This window comes from Anas acuta, chromosome Z (genome assembly GCF_963932015.1).
Source record: "Anas acuta chromosome Z, bAnaAcu1.1, whole genome shotgun sequence".
Classification (NCBI taxonomy): domain Eukaryota; kingdom Metazoa; phylum Chordata; class Aves; order Anseriformes; family Anatidae; genus Anas; species Anas acuta.
Window position 1 is genome coordinate 23,312,856 of NC_089017.1, and position 19,439 is coordinate 23,332,294.

The 19,439-nt window shown below is 45.0% G+C and overlaps 1 protein-coding gene across 1 annotated transcript in view; it reads left to right on the top strand.

Annotated features, from left to right (window-relative positions):
• KANK1 (KN motif and ankyrin repeat domains 1) overlaps positions 1–19,439 on the top strand; it is a 101,425-nt gene that overhangs the window by 63,924 nt on the left and 18,062 nt on the right. Inside the window, 1 exon segment of the mRNA XM_068667745.1 lies at positions 14,079–16,733. Coding sequence (XP_068523846.1) covers positions 14,079–16,733 — 2,655 coding nt within the window.

Below are 19,439 nucleotides of genomic sequence, written 5' to 3' on the forward strand. Positions count from 1 at the left end.
TCACTTTCATCTCTGCAAAATGGGAAAGCAAAACTGATGTGTACAGCCCTGCTGGGATTTGCAAGCCAAGTTGCTAGCTCACTCAGTTCTAACCTGAATAACAACAAGAAAGTATGCGTAATCACATCTGTATCAAAGAAAAAAAAAAAAAAAAGATTTCTTTCGCATGAACTTTTCCAGTCAGTCATATTAGGACATGACTAGAGGTCACTGGACTTGCATTGTGATCTGTGAAAAACCAAGTCGCTGAAATTCTTTCTTAGTTATGTTAAACCAGGTGGACATTTAATGATTACATGAAGTAAATGTTTCAGTTGCATCCTCTCTCTGGTTAGATGCTAACTACTGAGGGAACTTTGTAGCTTCCATAGCCTTTCACTGTTTTGAGCAATGAGTAGTCACTAGGTCAGATTAATCATCCATAGCTTTATCTCCATGCACTTGACCAGGAGATCTCCTTGTAATACTGATACATCAACTGCAGTCTGGCATTTTGAATCCAGTTATTGAATACCTCTAGCCATCTTGCAAAAACACATTTGATGCTGGAAGCGGGTCCCATTTTAGCCCCCACAACTCAGGAAGTCTCCAAGGTGTGGGTTTCTGTAAACTGAGACAAGAAATATTTCTGTATGTTTGTTTTATTCATATGCCCTTCCAGTTGCATCTGCAAGGGAGGAGAGGGTGAGTAGGACAGATGGGTCTTGGGTCTGACCTCTGGCCATAGCCAATTAGCTTTGAACTGTTCAACAGAGACTAGCTGAGAAAGTCTGCCAAAACCAACCAACCAAACAAAACCAACCAAACAAAAACCAACAACAACAATTAAACAAATAGAAACAAACAAAAATATATATCCCTCCACAAAATGCAAAAGCTGTGGTTTTGGGGTATGAACATAAACCAGGCTGTATGGGGCCACGCTAGGTAAGCTCTGGGCACCATCTCTGCCCTTAGCCCCGGCCATTGTGTTGGGGCAGGTTACTTCATTCCTTCCATGCAGAGCTACTTCGGTGCTGAGGAAGTGGCCTCTTGGAGGCAAGTGTTTCAAGGACTCCATTTCTTCCATGTCCTTTGTCTTTCCCAGATCCATTATGCCTTCTCTGCCTTTTGTTTTCAAACAGGGTGTGAAATAACCTGCTTTTTAGATAAGAATTTACCAGCTGGATGGCTGCCCGTACACCAAATCTTGCATTTGTTCTGCTGCAGACCACGTCAGGTTTTTTGGTCACTGGGGAGCTGACCTCAGTTTTGTTTCTACTGTAAACAGTAGCTGAATGAGTTTATTTGGCACCATAATGGTCTCAAAGGCCAAGAGAATAAATATGCGTGTGCTCTTTTGCCTTCAGGCTTATTGGGGCCAACCCAGACATGTGCCTCCATGTTTGACTTGCTGGACTAGGGACAAAATGCTGATACACGTTCTGGGTTCTTGCTTGCATTTATGGCAGGTATTTCTCAGCCTGAGCTTAGAGGAGAGTCCTCTGATGGTGCGCGACTTGACGCAGGGCTCTTTCAGATGTCAAGCCCTTGAAACCACGAAGTAACAATAAACACATGGTACACGTGGAGAGATAGCTGCTAAAATTTTTTCTTCCCAAACAAGGCATCTCTTTTTTCTCTCTCTCTTTCTCTCTTTCTCTCTGTCCTTCTTTCTTTTCTTTCTTTCCTTTCTTTTTTCTTTTTTTTTCCTCTCCTCTCCTCTCCTCTCCTCTCCTCTCCTCTCCTCTCCTCTCCTCTCCTCTCCTCTCCTCTCCTCTCCTCTCCTCTCCTCTCCTCTCCTCTCCTCTCCTCTCCTCTCCTCTCCTCTCCTCTCCTCTCCTCTCCTCTCCTCTCCTCTCCTCTCCTCTCCTCTCCTCTCCTCTCCTCTCCTCTCCTCTCCTCTCCTCTCCTCTCCTCTCCTCTCCTCTCCTCTCCTCTCCTCTCCTCTCCTCTCCTCTCCTCTCCTCTCTTCTCCTCTCCTCTCCTCTCCTCTCCTCTCCTCTCCTCAAGAAAAATGAAATCATGAAATGTTTTTATTTTTTCTTCTACCCTGTTTCAGCAACACCCTAAGAGAAACATTTTAGCTGTACATTGTATTCTCATAGTTTTATCCTGGATGTCATGTTTATTTCCCATCAGAAAACTAGATATGTATTTTCCTGTTCTTCCCGTGCCAGTGTGAAGAACCTACTGATCAAACTAAGGAGGCCGCCAGTAACGCTGAGGTCTGCTCTGCACCACTGTTACTTGCTGTGAGGTGCTTTTGTTTCTCTCAACAGAAATCATGGGTTGAGTTTCAGCTACCCTAGAATTCTTCTGTTCTGTACAAGAAATTTCAAAGCATGGCTGGAAAATGTTCCCAAGGAATTGTTTATGCAGAGCTGTTTTTTCTGTGGATGGGGTAGTTAGAGCAGCAATTAAATCAAACCAAGTTCACTTAAAATTCAGCACCTCTTTGATCCATAGGTGTAACAAGATGGCCAAATCTAGAGCCCCTCTTTGGAGTGACTGTCCTTTGGAGCTCTTATGTACATGCATGAATGTCTTACAATTCAAGAAAGTGAACATAAAATCAACTAGAAAAGAGGGCCCAGTTCTTGCGAGACCACACCTGGGGCACTGCATTCAGCTGGGGAGTGCCCACTACAAGAATGACATGGACCTGTTGGAGTGAGTCTAGAAGAGGGCCATAAGGATGATCAAGGGGCTGGAGCACCTCTCTGTGAAGACAGGCCGAGGTAGCTGGTGCTGTTCAGCCTGGAGAAGAGAAGGCTTCAGGAAGACCTTACAGTGGCCTGTCAGTACCTAAAAGGGGCCTTCAGGAACTCTTTGTCAGGGAGTGTAGGAATAGGACAAGGTGCCCCATCCCTGGAGGTGTTTAAGGACAGGCTGGATGGGGCTTTGAGCAACCTGCTCCACTGGGAGGTGTCCCTGCCCGTGGCAGCGGGGGCTGGACCTATATGGTCTTTAAGGTCTCTTCCAACCCAAACCATTCTGTGATTCTGCAGTGTCCAAAAGCTAATGTCTGACAGTATTAAATACTACTTTGCTTCATATTAAATACCACTGAAGCCACTAGACATGTCTCTGAAAATTTCCATGGCTAGCAGTGTTCAGAAAACATTTTTGTTGGAAGTCTGTGACATTTTAGCTGAAGGTACCGTGAAGGACTTGGACATCTCCTGTCACTTCAGTGCAAGATCCCACTTCTCTCTCAGTCAAGCAAAGCTCTCTCAGTTGGCTGTGATTTTGGAAATTATTTCAGCAATTCATGCCATTATTTCATTTATTTATTTTTTTTATTGTTCTTGGGAATCTGGATGGAAGGTGTAGTAACACCTCATTTCCTTTAGCCCCATGGAGTCTTAGGACTGTTATAGCTGTTAAATTAATCTCTCCAATTGCCTATTTACTTTTGCAGTCCTTGTTTGGCTATAGTACAGCCACTGTTACTGTAAGCAGCGGTGCAGGGAGATTGAGCTGAGGCCCTTGAGTCTTTGTATGATGCTGAGAAGGTTTTATTATTATTATTATTATTATTATTATTATTATTATTATTATTATTATTATTATTATTATTATTATTATTATTATTATTATTTATTTTTTGCATCTAGAGTTCTAGTTCTCTTTCCTTGAGTTACACTTCATGTTCATGGAAACAAGAACATTTCATATGGAAAAGTCAAATATTTGTGCATTATTTCAAAAGTGCTTGTACTAGCATAAAAGATCTCATGTACTTTGACCATGTTTCAGAGAAGAGAAGATTGTGCAACTTTATCAAGTTTTTATTTTTATCCCTCAAGTTATAAATTGCATTTGAGAGGAGTAAACAAAACAGATTGAATGTAACAGGCAGATTTGCAGGCAGCGCTAGTTACAACAGATGTAATTGTTCTGGCCAAATTATATCAATGAACTTTTCTGTGCTCCCTGTGCACACGTGGGAGTGAGGAACAAGGGGGGCAAGGGGCGAAGGGCTTTGGGAGAGAGAGTGGGTAGGAGAGAAGTCACCTGAACTTTTAATTCTCTTTGGGGATTAAATCTGTCTTCATTAGAGGAAAATATTTTTTTTTTCTTTTTTCTTTTTTTTTCCCCAGTGTACAGTTTGGTATGGTTCCATTTGTCCTCCTGACCATTTCATGCATTTAACCCCTGAGAGGAGCAGCAGCAGCCTGAGGCACTGAGCACCATCTGAAATGACGTGAAGGAAAACACTGGTGCTGAGCTGCGCTGGCTGCTGGGCTGGCAGGCGGGCTAGGATTTTGTCAGGAAATTCCAAATGAGTATAAATAAATTCTCTGTAGCAACCTCTGGGCTCCCTGCCTGCTGATGTGTCAGGAGTACGCATTCCCTTTAAGGCAAAGGAAAGTGTGCTTCAGACTTAATTTCCTGAAAAACTAAACACTGCAACATTCAACAATTGCTTCTCAGCATATCGGTAAGCGGGACCCTTACACAGAGGAGGAGAGGTGAGGTGTGAGAGACCAGCTCCCAACTCTGCACACACTGTGGGTAACTGGGGAAAAAGTCGGGGGGGAGGGAGGAGAGAGGGGGCACATATGGGTTGTACAGCCGAAACCCAGCCCTGGCTGTTGTTTTAGTATATTAAGCAATGCATGTCTTTCTCTTCGGATGCTCTTTTTTTTTCTTTTCTAACTGCTGTGTTTGCTGGGTGCTCTCCCAGGCGCGTTCTGCCAGACTGCTCTCTGAAGGGAGAGCGTACTTAGGTCTGGTTTGATACACCTCTGCCAGCCCCTTGTTTTTTGCTGGTGTGTAGGAAAGAGCCTTTCTTCAACAAATGCAGATTTTCTAGTTGGAGATCTGCATTCTGTGCATTCAAGTGGATGGAGTGCTGTGCTTATTTAAAGTGGAAGAAAGGTAGCTGTTACCCTTAAAGTTGCTTGTTTTCATTACCGTTCATAGACTTTCAACTCTAAGCTGGTGCTTTTAGCTACTTAACATGTGCATAAGAATCACTTCTAATACTGATTTTTCCTCATTTTCTCCAATTATCACTTTTTTTAACTTTTTGAACAAAACCAGTTCATTGGTCTGAACTATTTTATGTGTGGAGAAAAAATTCATAGTGATCTTGGAATATTCAAATTACTCATGCTTTTGAAGTTCAAAAAGCAGCATATGTCTTATCTCACACAAGGAATCAGTACTAGATTAATATAAAAAGGGGTAGGAGGGAACAATTCCCGGTATTTGAAATACCATTCTGATTATGAAGCATAAAGTATTTTCCTCATGGTGGTTAAGCATGTGACAAAATAAAATCCTTCCAGGACTCCTAAATACAAATGTTTGTAGAATCATTCTTACAGAAGACGATTATTTTGTGTTCCCCCCCCCCCCCCCACCCTTTGTACAGATGGAAGATCAAGCTGAAACCATCAATCAGTTTTAAGATAACATGGCAGGCTTATATCTGAGGAGCCCAGGTTCTTCCCTGATGGTTACTCCTGTTACAATAGCCCTATCTATCTGTTCTCTGCTCCTCACCTTTCAGAGATTTATAGGCACAGAAAGGCAATGACATTATAAATCTAAATATTTTAGTTCTGTGATTCAGTACTCATAGCTAGTACAGCCTTTGCTTGAGCTGCAGCACGTAACACTGATGCAGCATTGCGCTAAGAGATGTCTCCAGGCATAGACACAGGTCTGTCTAGCCCCCAACATTGCTGTATGCATGCCTCAGTCTTTGTCATCCTTTCTTCCAGAGTGATTTTACTTGTGACAAGGAAGTGGTATAAAGTAACATGGGGTGGTACTGTCGGAAAAGTGGGGCAGGTAATGATGCCACATTGTCAAGAATTGGCAAGGGATGTAGGGGATCTTCAGCGTTTCTCCTGTGCAGCAAAGGACAGCATGCTTTTTTACCTTGTATTCCTCTGCACCACCAGGTGAACCAGTGAGCTATCCTGGATTTACTGGGATGTTTTGTCAGAAAGGAGGGTTATTGTGGTCTGACACTGAGTGCTCTCCTACTGTGGTCAGCAGACACATTGTAAGACTTTCTACTAGGCTGTAGGGAGCATGTGAATGGTATTTACTGTTTGCCTTAACTTACATCATTTTGCTAGTGAGTATGATTTGGAAAGCATCTTTTAAGTGAACATTTTTCGTTTGTCACTAATGTGCCCAGAGCCAGTAATTGTGCACATAGTAGAGTGAATGAAATCAGTGCTTTTGGGAAAGATGAAGGGCTGTTCTCAAGTAGACAAATAGTGCAAGATGAAAAATATGTACACAAAATCAGACACTTGGAAAGCACAGATTCGTAATGTTTTGGATTTGCCTTGAAAGCATCTGGTTTTCAAAACCAAGTAAATGGGATTGAGATGCACCTAGTCTCAAGCCAAGAAGGAAAGGATGACTGTTAACTCATCATTCTTATCAGGGACACTCAAGAGGCCTGCTAACTTTCCTGTGAGGAAATGAGTGTCCTTATGGGGAGAGCTTTTTTTTTGTGGCTGAGCCATCTAAATCCCTGTCAGTAGTTTGCTTTCAGTGTAAGGCGAGCTGTTTCTTCTCACAGCAGGTGGGCTGAGGTGGCATTGGAGGAGGAGGACTGGGGAAGTGCAGCAGTGCAGCACAACCAAGGATGCAGCCTGCTGCCTGTTGCTGTGTGGTGGACCAGCTGGTCACCCTCAGAGCCACCGAGTACCCACAGACCGACCTGTGCCACTGCAGTTCACCCTAGTGGACACTGTTTTAAGGTAGTTTCTAACCAGAAGTGTCAATGCTGTTGACAGCAGCAGCCTCTGCCACGGTTTCTGCTGAGCCCTTCTGCACTTCTGGTGGGGCAGTGTGTAAGACGCTAGCAGCTATATCCCTTCCCCTTCCCACCCATGCCCTGCTTCCTTGCCAGCCTTAGCTTGATTTCCCCTGGGATCTGTGAGTCAGAAGCTGGGATGGGAGCAAAAACAGACTAGTCTCTTAGTTTTGAGTTTTCGTGGCGAGCAGCCTTGAGGTGGTACACGTACAAGATGTCCTTGCCACAGAGCTGCCAGGATTAGAGCTGTTCCCAGAAAGTGACAGTGAGTGAAAAGGAGACTTATTATACAGCTCAAATAAGAGAGTTGTCAAGAAAATAAGGCAGATTTTGTGAATTTGGATAAGGGGCCACATTACAGTCAATCACTATTTTTTTTAGTTTTTGGTCAGGAATAGATTTTTCACAGATAAGCTCAGTCCTTTATTCAAGGTTAATTGATTTGCATTACTTACATCCTGTATTTTATATTTTAAATGAGCTTCTGTTTGACCTGCAAATTTTTAGTTCAGGAATTCTCTAAGGAAAAGGTTTGGACATCAAAAAAAAATGGAGGAGGGGATACGTTTGTTTTGAAAGGTGGCTTTTGCTGTCAGGTTGCAGAAATAATTGTTGGTTATGGTTATATGCTATCCAGATATATACTGTGTAGGTAACGCTTTTTTACCATATGAAAGAAAACTTATAACCATGTTTTTTAAAAAGTCATGTGACCTTGAAAGGCCTACCCTAACATCAAAAGGGCTATTCACAATATTCACAGCCCTTGCATAGAAGGCTGGTGAGAGTTCTGAGTATTTTCTATGTTATACCAAACATTCTGTTTTTCATAGCCATGAACAGTAGTCCACAACAGATAGAAAATGTGCAGCAAAGGGAGGAAAGTAAGAAAAGCCAGCCTTCTCAATGAGCTTAAGAAATTGTTTGTGGTTTGGGAATTGAATCTTGAGCCCGTGGCAGTGCGACATCCAGGCTAGAACATCCATCTGATCACTGGTAGCAAACTGAGAGCTGGCTCATTGTTTTTACTATCATACTATGCAATCAACATTTCATTATGTTTTTATTATGATAATCTTAGTATAATGCTAAATAACTAACATTTTTCAGGCTCAGAGGATCATAACCTCTTGAGAAAGACTTTTCTCACTGGGTTGATCTAAAGCTCAGTCAAGTAAATGGAAATACTTCAGATGATTTTAACATATTTTGCATTGTGATTGTGATTTCTTTTGGTTTTGGTGGTTTTTGTTTGTTCGTTTGCTCTATTGCCATAATGGTCCCACTTCTTCTAGGAGCAGTATGGCATTAGGACAGCAGTTCACTTCTTAAATCACGCTCTTTTACCACTGTTCTGTGGTAACAGTGACATCATAGCCCAGTGCCCCAGTCTTTGCTTTCACAGTGCAAACAGAACACAGCAGACTTCTGTATGAACCATCTTTCTTCAACACTGCTGCTGCTAACGTTCATTGCCATTGGTGATGTCCTCAGTTCACTTCTGCGAGGCTTGCCGCTATGGACACCTGAGCTGTAGTTTACACAACTGGAGAGAAAAGCCTCTTTATTAGACCGTGTTGTAGTCTCAGCATTTTTCTTTCTATTGCCCAGGATGTTGCTACCCCAAGTTTTTGATCACAAACCCCAATCCTATGTACTGAGTATTTAGATGTCAGACTTAAAAGTCAACACACAGTTGGTAGTGACACATAAATTGAAAGCGAACTTAAAACTGATGTTTTACCATTCTTCTGCTCCTCATTTTTCTTCAAGAATAAATTTGAGCAAACACTTTTACAAGGGAGATCTGTATCTTTAGTAAAGCATGCAGTAAATGGAGTTTCTCTGTACGAGAAGAATCCTCTGCACCTACAACTGCAGGGTTGGTGTCAGGGTCTGCCATCCCTCATCAAGCAGCTCCCCAGCTTGACTGTCCTTTTGGGTCACCTGCAGCCACCACAGGTGCTCTGTGCTTCACATCTGTGGCATGCTTTGCAGCAACACAGTATGTTTTAGCTGAAAAGGGAAAAAGCACCTAATGCTCCTGCTGTGCCTTGGGAAACCATAGGAACAAATTCCTATCTCTGTAGGTTTTCCCCCGTCAGTTCTTGGAATAATAATAATAAAACTGATACTTTATTGTATGTTCCCCCTCCACACATACACATACGTGTACCTTTGAAAATACTAAAGAGCTAGGTTGAAATGTTGGAGAGCTACTAATTTCATGACAAGAGATACAACGAGTGTGCTGCAAGGCTAATGTCTATTCTCTGAGTGTGTTTTTTGTTTTAAACTTTAATTGAAATACCAACACCTGAAAAGGAAAATGAAAGAATATTTGTTAAATCTACAGTTTCTTTTTTAAACAAATGCTCGGCCTCATGTGTCTTGGTTCTTTTCTGAAGTCAGGACTGATACTCATCTATGTCTGCTGAAGACCAGAGAGAGAAATGAATAAAAGTAGTATTGGGAGGCTCGGGGGTGGGAGTGGGGGGGGAGGGGGAGAGAGAGGAAAGTATCAACTCCTCTTCTTTTGCAGTAAAGAATCATAAGATCAGAACTTTTTTTTTTTTTTCCATCTCTTTTCCTGCTCCAGATAACCTTTAGTACTGAAGCTCAGCACACAAAAATATTGCATCCATTCCATTTACAACAGCTATTGCTTCTTTCTTTTTCTTCTGCAGCATTCTTTATGAATTGGCTTATGCCATAACTCTGGAAGGAGACTGTTATTCATAATGTTATTTCAATGGAGTAGACTTCTTTAATAACAGTCAGATCCAAGATAAAAATGCCTTAGAGCAGATATCATAACCAGATGGGGAGAGGAGGCTTTAGATGTGATGTCTTATTTTTTAAGGTGCCTTAGCCTTTTCAGAAATACATTTTCAGTTGCTTCTCTTTGCTCTTTTTGTATATTCCAAGGTAGCTTTACAATAAAGCTTTCCTAGCCTGCAGAACCAAAACTCTGTGTCTGCCCTCATTTTTTATTCCCCACTCTTCTCTCTCCCTGAAAGCCTTTAAGCACATCAACTAAAGGTCCTGTTTTTTTCCAGTTCTCCTGGTCTGGGAGCAGGCATGATTAGTGTGGACTTGGGTAGGGCTGATTCAATACTGTAATATACTGATGCTCTTGTGTAGAGCATTGGATAGGATATAACTTTATGGAAGTTGGCAAGACTGGAATGTTTGGACAGAGCCAGTCCCAGCAGTGCAGGAGAGGAGAACAGGAGAGTGCATTTTTAAAATGTTGCTTGTGTCCTTTCCATGATTATCATGCAGTAGGGAGAGGAAAATGAACTCTTGCATACTTCTGGAGAAGTGCATTAATAACGACAGTAACACAATGAGGTCTCTGTGCTTTGTGAAGTATCTTACTTCACAGGTACTTGCCTAAAAGCATAATGTCTTACTGCAATTAAAGACATTTCAGAAGAAAATGGCAATGTCTGCAACATTTTCACAGACAAACATGTGTGTGGTGTCTTCACATACTTTTTCAGTGTAATGCAATGATGTGATTAAAATTTGCCTGAGGTACTACAGAGACTGAGGAACAGTCCTTCTAATTACAGCAGTGCCTCTGATCAGCTGGCTAAGGATGAGACAAGAAGCCTAACAAGAGCATTTGGCCTGTCCGGCATTTGCTGTTTTACTTTTATGTCTTTTGGGATGAATGGGGTAGGAATCTCTTGCTCACCTGAGGTCTCTAAGCATAAGACAAGCTTGCCATTCCTCCTGAAGAGCACAGACAAACAGTCTTCTCTGAGATTCATCTGAGGTACTTGCTTGTATAGCACTTGGTACTCCCCTAACAAGGTCAGGGGGTAAAAGGATCTGTGGTTCATCCAGGACCTAAGGACTGAAAGGAAGAAGGTCTGCACTCTTATCAGGTGTTTGCTCCTTTTCTTTTTATTATATATATATATGTATTTTTTCCTTTAAAAGCAACAAAACCACTTTTATTGCTTGAAAACAGCCAACCATTTTGCTTTGTTCCCATGCTTAACAGGCACACCCATTTTGGCCCTTTCTCTGAGACAGCAAAATGCACAAAGGCTTGGCGCAGCTCCTGCATGCTGCATCACAGTGTGTTGTTGTTGTTGTTGTCAGATTGCATGCCCGACCCTTGTTTGTCTCAGCGTACCGAGAAATGTCTCCAAAGATCAACTCATAATACTGGGATTGTGTTGGTGGAGTGTTCATTGTGTTGTTTTAACGAGAAGTAATATGCAAACTCAGCTCCACAGACAGCCTCGTGCTTCTGGAGTGGCAGATATGAACTGTGTCCTCTTACTGCTGCCAGCTTAAACTGAGGACCAAGTGGATGTATGTCATTGTGAAGACACTTAACTGCCTGCAGGTGTTGTGGAGAGGTTTAGCGAGGGATTCGGTGTCGTTGTGGTTTTTTGATTATTTATTTTTGATGTTTTTTTGCTGAGCAATCTCAACATTATTCCATGAAGGGGAAAAAAACGATCTGAGATTCCAGTTTGGCTCTTATGACTTAACATGCAATTTGCATGTCTTTTTAGAGGTTTTATGAATATTTTTTCCATAGATGCATTAATTCTTAAGTCCTGGGACTTTCCAAAGAGCCTGTTTCTCCCTCCCCCATCCAACACTTATGCATTGTGCCCAGGGACAGCTTACAGGAGCTGCCTGACTTCAGCGGTGTAGTGATGGGAGAATCAGGGATGTCGCTGGATAGGAAGACAAGAACCGAGACAAGCAGAGGAAAGGGACCGGGAAGAAAGAGAGAACAGGTAAAGTTAGTATGATGGAGCTTGAATTTACATGGGCTGGGTGATGTGCCTAGCACCAAGCCCAGGATGAGGGTATAACCAGATTTGGAGTTAGAATTGGTGGAACAGGTGTGTGGACATGAACGGAGAAAATAGATAAAAAGCTCAAAGTGCAGGAGAAAGGTAGAAAAAGCCCAGGAAAATACAGGCAATGGGAGAGTGGGGGCAAAGCTTAGTGTGCAGGGGGAGAGGGAAGGGTGACTAACCTAGGGCCAGGAGCTGTGGGCTGTGGAGAGTTGTTTGTCAGTGGAGAATGTGGAGGCAGAGCCAGGATGAGAATCTGGGAACAGATCACTGAATCCAGCGAGGAAGGGCAACTTGGAGATTGCTCTGTCTCATTCCCTCCTGCCGGTGGGAGTTCTGGAGGCTTTTTCCCTGCCCAACCTTGAAGCAGTCCTGCTGTAAGGGGCCATGTGTGCTTATGTGCTTGGAGTATGTGTGCATACATGTATTTTTGCTTCCACTTCGGTATTTAGATGGCTATTTTGGGTGCATCTATAAGTAAATACCACAGCATACTGAGACTGGCTATCCAGAAAAAACATGTGGTCCGGGTGGGTTGTTTGTGTCTGCTGGAGGCTCCGTCCACATGCTGCCGCTTGCAGGACGGAGACACCGATGTGTTCAGCCCCACTTGTGTCGCTGTCGTGGTGCCTGCCTGACTCCAGTCTCCATCCCATTCCCGACTGGGGAAGGTAGGCTTCCCCCGAGCAGCATCCTGCTTCCGTCTCCTGCTCAGGGGTGTCCCCTGCTAGCCGAAAGCATAAAAGATCTCCATGAAAGAAGTTACACTGTCTGTAGACAAAGCTTTTCTTAAGCATGCCAAGGAAACTGGAAAAACAGGAGCCTGTTTTTTTTTTCCTCCCAAACCTTTTCAGTGCAACATTAAGTCACTTCCTGTAGTTGCAGCGAGCAGAGGTTGTTGGCTTCCCCCCCCCCCCCCCCCCGCCTTTTTTTTTTTTTTTTTTTTCTCTTTTCTCTCCTCTCCGGAGGCTTGTATTCCTTTAAGAGGACGCGACTTCCCAAACCCAGCTATTTAAAAACAAAACCCACAGCTAAATTCGCTGTCGGACACAGCTGCCTGCAGCACGCCCTGCCCTGCCCTGCCCTGCCCGGGGGGATCGGACACGCGTGGGGCCGCTGTGGCCGCGCGGAAAAATCACGGCGGCGGAGCCGGGGGCGCTGGCGGCGGCCTCAGGGTCCCGTGCACGGCACTCAGCAGCGGGGGCGCGCAGCAGCGGGGGCGCGCAGCGCAGGCACAGCGTCCTGCGCCTTTAAGCACTTAACCCTTCCCTGCCCGTGGAGATAAGCCGGCGTGGAGCTGGGAAAGGCGCTGCTGCTCTTCCATCAAGCTCGGGCTGGGACCAGACGCCGCGGTGAGAGCACAGCCCTTAAAAGCTGCCTGGCCGTCTTTGTGCTAATGCGGGATTTCCTATTTTTTTTTTTTTTTTTTTCCTTATGGGGTGAAGAATGAGCGAGTCGGGAGGCAGGGCTGTAGGGGACAGGGAGCTTGTTGGTGACACATGCAGCCGGGACAGCGAGGAGCCTTACCGGAGGCCTAGCCATGCGTGGCTGGAAAATTTGCAGCGTGGGGGCAGAGGCATGTAGCTAATTCAGGTAACCGGAAAGCTGGCTTTTATTATTCCTCCAGCACCGCTCCTAACTCCCAGCAGTTGTTTTTCTTTTTCTCAAGTGGGGCAGGAGAAGCGGGTTGTGTAGCAGCGCCGTGTATAAATACGCCGCCCGCAGAAGCCCGGCAGACCTGGTGAAGTTGTATTTAGATTTCTGTGGGGACGGACGAGTCCTGTGTCCGGAGGGCGGGCGAGTTTTCCTGACCGCAAGACAGACGCCGGTTTCTCTTACAGTGGTGGAAGTTGGGACCCTGCTGGAAACGGGTCCAGCTGCCTGTCCTGTTGCTGGGGGGGCTCGGTGTAGGTTGGAAGTGAAGGGGGCAGAGATGCTGCTGGAATTAACCTGAGCTCAGGAGGGAGTGAACAGGTATTGCTGCTCTTGCGGCAGCAGTTCTCCAAGAATGAAACAGCTGTGGATCAGCCTAATGGCACCGGTTGCATAAGGAGGGGGTTGGAGTTCCTGTTCCGTAGCCTTTTTGAATGTACCCTCCAGACAAGTTGGGCTCCAGATGATTCATGCAGTACAGCGTAGCGTGTGTGAAAGCCTGATGTTACATGGGAGGACCGGGGGGATGTGTGGAGGGACCACTCTGAGCTAATAAGCTGTGCCACTTCTCTACCACTTTGTTAACAGAAGTTGTCAGCGTGTGTGTACGTGTATGCACTTCTCAGCACTTGAAAACCTGCTGATCAACACCTAGGAAGTTAATCGAGGTTCAGTGTTGAGGGTAAATCTGCTCTGAGCTGCCATTTCGGCCACTGGTGGGCGTGCTGTGAGCACCCACCCTTGTGCACTTCTGTTTCAGCACCCAGTTTGCTCAGACATGGGTTCTTTTCCACGTGCTGATTGTATTTCTTCTTTTCCAGAAAAAGAGGAAGTTGCTCTAAATGGAGAAGATGAAAAAGAACGGAGAGACCCCTATTTTGTGGAAACGCCTTATGGTTATCAGCTAGACCTGGATTTCCTCAAGTACGTGGATGATATACAAAAGGGGAATACGATTAAGAAACTAAACATCCAAAAGAAGAGGAAAGCAATACCAGCCTCTACGGGTACTAAGAACTCTGGTGGCCATTGCAGTGGCTGGACCTCCACAGAGTCTCTCTCTTCATCAAACAGTGATGAGAACAAGCAGTCTTTTTTGGCAGCAAGGAGTCAAGTAACTTCATCTGTCGCTGTGAGACCACTGGTGTCATTTGAAGCATCTCCCTCCTACTTAACCGTCCCCGAGAGTAAGCAGCTCCCTCCTCCCTCCCCACAGCTTCCTCGGCACAACCTCCATGTGACAAAAACCCTCATGGAAACGCGGAGGCGACTTGAACAGGAGAGAATGATGCAGGTCACGCCAGGAGATGTCCGCAGGCCCAGACTTTCCAGCTTCGGGGGCATGGGCTCAACGAGCTCCCTCCCCTCTTTTGTGGGGTCCAGTGGGTACAGTCATTTGTCTCAGCAGCTCCAGAATGGGTATCAGGGGAATGGAGACTACGGCGCCTGCTTCAGCTCCTCCTTGGGCAGTTCCATCCGGCACAGCCCCATGAGTTCAGGAATTTCCACCCCGGTCACCAATGTGAGCCCAGTGCATCTGCAGCACATCAGGGAACAAATGGCAGTTGCTCTCAAACGCCTCAAGGAGCTCGAGGAGCAAGTCAAGACCATTCCTGTGCTGCAGGTCAAAATTTCAGTGTTACAGGAAGAGAAGAGGCACATGATGGCAGAACTCAAAACCCAAAGGAAACCCAGTCAAAACGAGACATACGGTTTCAGAAAACGATCTTACAGTGCGGGAAATGCAGAGCAGTGGGAACACCTGTCTCAGGGCCGAAGAGGCGGAGAACTTTACATAGACTGTGAGGATGAGATGGACAGCGGGGAGCAGAGCTCTCAGAGGATAGAGGAGTTCAGGCAGCTGACTGCTGAAATGCAGGCGCTGGAGAAAAAAATCCAGGACAGCAACTATGAGGTTCCGTCTAACCTTCGGGCGAATAGAGAAAGCCTGACAAAAGAGAGCCGATCTGTTGCTGTTGGCACTGATGAAAACATCAACGATGTGGTTATATACAACAGATCTTCAAGGCAACGCAGAGAAGTAGCTGTGGGGACAGAGAAAGAAATGAGAGAGTCTGGGGTTGGGGTGACAGAGGCCATGCTTGGCTTGTCTACAGAAGTTGAGAAAGAAATAGAGCTTCAGCAGCAGACCATCGAAGCCCTTAAGGAGAAGATTTATAGACTGGAGGTTCAGTTAAAGGAAACGACCCATGACAGGGAAATGACCAAATTAAAACAGGAGCTGCAGGCGGCTGGGTCTAGGAAAAAAGTAGACAAAGCCACGATGGCTCAGCCCCTTGTCGTCAGCAGAACAGTGGAAGCCGTGGTGCCAACGAGAGACCAAATGGTGGGAGACCACGTCAGCGTCGCCGATTCGTCTGTGGGGAACCATCTGCAGATGAGCAGCATCGGCACCTCCTGCCAGCCCACAGTACGGAGCACGGCGGTGGGCCCCGAGGTGCTGATGACCCGCTGGCTCGTGAGGGAGAGAGCCGAGGTGCGGGACCAGTGCACGGGGAGGCACGTGGAGCTGTACGACAAGCAGGTGGGCGTGGAGACAAGCGTCTGCGAGACGGGCGTCAACACGGAGGAGTCGGTGGGCGACCTGAGTCTCTGCAGGACAGCGCAGGAGGTCAGAGAGACAAGGTCAGTGGGCTGTGGGGACTGCTCGGTGAATGTGATTGTCCATGCCCCGAAGGAGTGCGTGTCCCGTGAGACGGCCACAGAGGCAGTGAGCAGGGCAGAGGCTACGGTCATGGCCATGCCGTCTACGGCCAGCCAGCACACCAGCACTGCCTTGGAAATGGTGAGCCGGTGCACCAGTACGGAGGCACTGGTGCTGGCGGACTGCGGCACCAACACCGTCCCTAGCAGCCACGATAAGCAGACCAACACGGTGAGTGTGGAGACGCGGACTGTGGCCGTCGGGGACGGGCGGGTGAAGGACATACATGCGTCTGCCAAAACGCGCTCGGTTGGAGTGGGGACCTTGTGTTCGAGTCACCCTGGCTTTGAAAAGCCCTCTGCAATCAAAACCAAAGACTGCGGCGTTGGGCAGATAAACATTAATGAGAACTACCTAGTTGGGCTTAAAATGAGAAGCATTGCCTGTGGACCCCCGCCGCTTGTGGTTGTGCCGGCTGGCACCAGGAGCATCGGTGTTGGGGGTGAACCAGTGTGCGAGTCTGTGAGCGGCCTCCTGGAGAGCCCTCTTCCTCCGCCAGAGCTGAGGACAGGCTTGGACCACTATATCGAGCGCGTGCAGAAGCTGCTGCAGGAGCAGCAGATGCTGCTTGCCGAAAATTACAGTGAATTGGCTGAAGCCTTTGGAGAGCCGCACTCCCAGATTGGCTCTCTCAATTCGCAGCTGATCAGCACCCTCACGTCCATCAACTCTGTCATGAAATATGCCAGCACGGAGGAGCTGCGGAGTCTGGACCTTCAGAAACAGTGCGCGGAGAGAAACACTGCATCAGGTAAGCCGAGTTCCCAACATATGTTTGTGCCACCCCTTGGTAGTGTGGTGGGTCTGTCACCTGGAAGCTTGTTACACAGTGTGGAAGCAAGTGTGTAGTTCTCTCTCATGAAATACAGAGCATGGTGGTGGTGGTAGTGGTGGTGGTGCTAGTGGATGAGCCCATTCGTTATTCCCTCCAGCCCACCACTGGTAACTGGAACTCAAAAGCTGGAGGTGGTTTTACCTGTCCCAGCCCAGCAGGCCCTAAAAGGCCTAATGATGATGAGTCTGAATGATTAAGTGTGGGGTATACAAGAGAGGCATCTAAAAGTGTGCAGAATTTGACTGCCATCCAAGGTGCTGACTCCATTTTACAACTCTAAGGCAATCTAGGTTAATGTCTGTGGAACTGGAATGTCGTCCTTCCTTTAAATTTGGCCTGCAGTTTTCAAAAATTTAAAATGACAGATTTGATGGCTATAAGTCACATTCAATGCCTGTATCAAGTTGACTTGTTTCCACAGACATATCCCCAGGTTTTGTACTGTTTTTTCCATTTCCTCCATTCCTTGTTCTTTCCAGTCAGAGAGAGAACTGTGGGGTGCTTTCCCCATTTCAGCAGTGTTGATTGCTTTATAATGGGCAAATCCAGAGTGCCTCACAGAAACCACATCTTGCATCTTCTCTTTTTGTCCTAATCCCTAATTAGAGCCTCAAATTTGAAAGGCCTAAACTGTAATTACAGTTGGAGGTTTTGGTGACACTCAGGAAAGGCAAGAATTGAGATTTAAATACTCCTTCCATTTTATGTATTAACTGTAAAATCCATACAATTAATTTGAGGGATTTCTTTATTCCCTGGGGTGAAGTTGCGCATTGTTTTTTTTTTTGTTGTTGCTGTTGGGGAGTGGAGGGTCTAATAGTCAAAAAAAAACAAAACACAGCAACAGCAACAAAAACTTTTTTTTTGTAATACCCTGTTTTGAATCCAGCTACAGTACTATTAAATTCATGAATGTTGGCTTACTAGACACCAGTAGGTAATGACTAACACTGATTTGGATAGTGTCTTGTTGGTCTCACTGTACAGTAACTGAAACAAGAGGTTAGGGAAATGGGAAAAATGTGTGCCAATGCATCTGTATCATGGAAAAAAAAAGTTTTAGTAAATACTGCATAATGTGAGCATAATATTATTAGCTAATGCACTGCTATCACTGCTATATAAAGTTCTTCCGGCTTATTTACTGTCTTAAAAGTTACCTATTTTCGTTAAAAGGCAGCTTGGCAAATCTGGTAATTTTCAAGGTTCACGTGTTAAATGGAACCATCCATTAAATATACTGAAGTAAAATTTTTAGCTTCCCATAGAAAAGCAATAAGCAACATTTATGTAGCAATAAAGAAAATGTATGATATCCTGTCTGCATACATTCAATGTTATACTATATATGCAATATTATTATCGTTCTGGTATGCATTTTATATTTTGGGCTTTTGCAAGTAATGATACTCTAATAATAAGTGTATCCACCAAGCACCAAGAGTGTCCTTAAAAACAGTGAACCAGACTTTTTACTAGCTGTAAATCCTCAATTCCTTTCCCTACTTTTACTGCACAGTATCAAATGTGCAGTCTGGAGACTCAAAAGCATTTAGACACAGGTGGAGTAATGGATCATATTTTACTAAAGATGTTCTTACTTGGATTCAGATTTCACATTCTTGACAAAATTATTTTGGAATATTTTTATTTTAATGTGTAATGCCATTATCTTTGGCGGTGGATGCTAAGTGTAAAATCTATTTATTTTTAGTCCCTCGTGAGAACTAAATGCTATGACTGCGTGCATAAATCAGGCTCTAGGTTGTAACAGTTTAGATACATGAAGAATAAGAATAGGAAGAGATCATAAGCCTGAAATGTTTCCCGTTCTCTTTCTATTAGTTCTGAAAATGTTCTTTTTATTACAGTTATCTGCTAGTCCTGCTGTCTGTTTCTGTGGTTTTACAAGTCACATGTTCCTTTTTCAATGAAAAGCATTTTGCTGAATGAAGTGTACTATCTTAAGTAATTTTCTAAGCAGTGGAACTAATAAAGCCTCTTTATGTTCATAGATTGGTATCTTACAGAAGCTTTTGAGCTCTTGTTATGTCTTTCCTCACATTTAGTCTCTTGGATATAGATTGTCGGGTGTCTTGTGTGTGAACTCAACCAGCACAGCATGCCTTTCTCCAGGAAGCACCTGTTAGAGACAGGTCCATTTAGGGAAAAAACAAACAAACAAAACGCCTAGGCTAGCTCTGAGGTGTGTAATTTGGGTACCAGAAGCAGCATCAGGCCAGTTCGCTGTGTTAAAAAGGTTAAAAAGTCATTGATACGTACTGCTACCAATACCTGAGCTAGCACGTCAATCAAATTCTGTCAGTTTTATAGATTTTTCTCCATCAGCCCTGTGGGATAGGGGACATGCTGCAGAGGTGTCTGCAGTTTCACAGCAGGTGCAAGCGGTGGGGAGGTAGATGAGAGAGCTGGACCTTGCGGGGGGAGATATGGTCTGCATCCACAGCTGCCCTGCTTAGAGGCAATCCAAGCAGACCTGTGAGATTATCTGCAAACTGGGTCTATCAGCAATTAATGTATTGCTTCTTGCAAAATAAACACCTTCATTTCAGTAGCTAAGCAACTCCTATTTACATGGGTGCTGTCTTTCAGGAGCCTGAG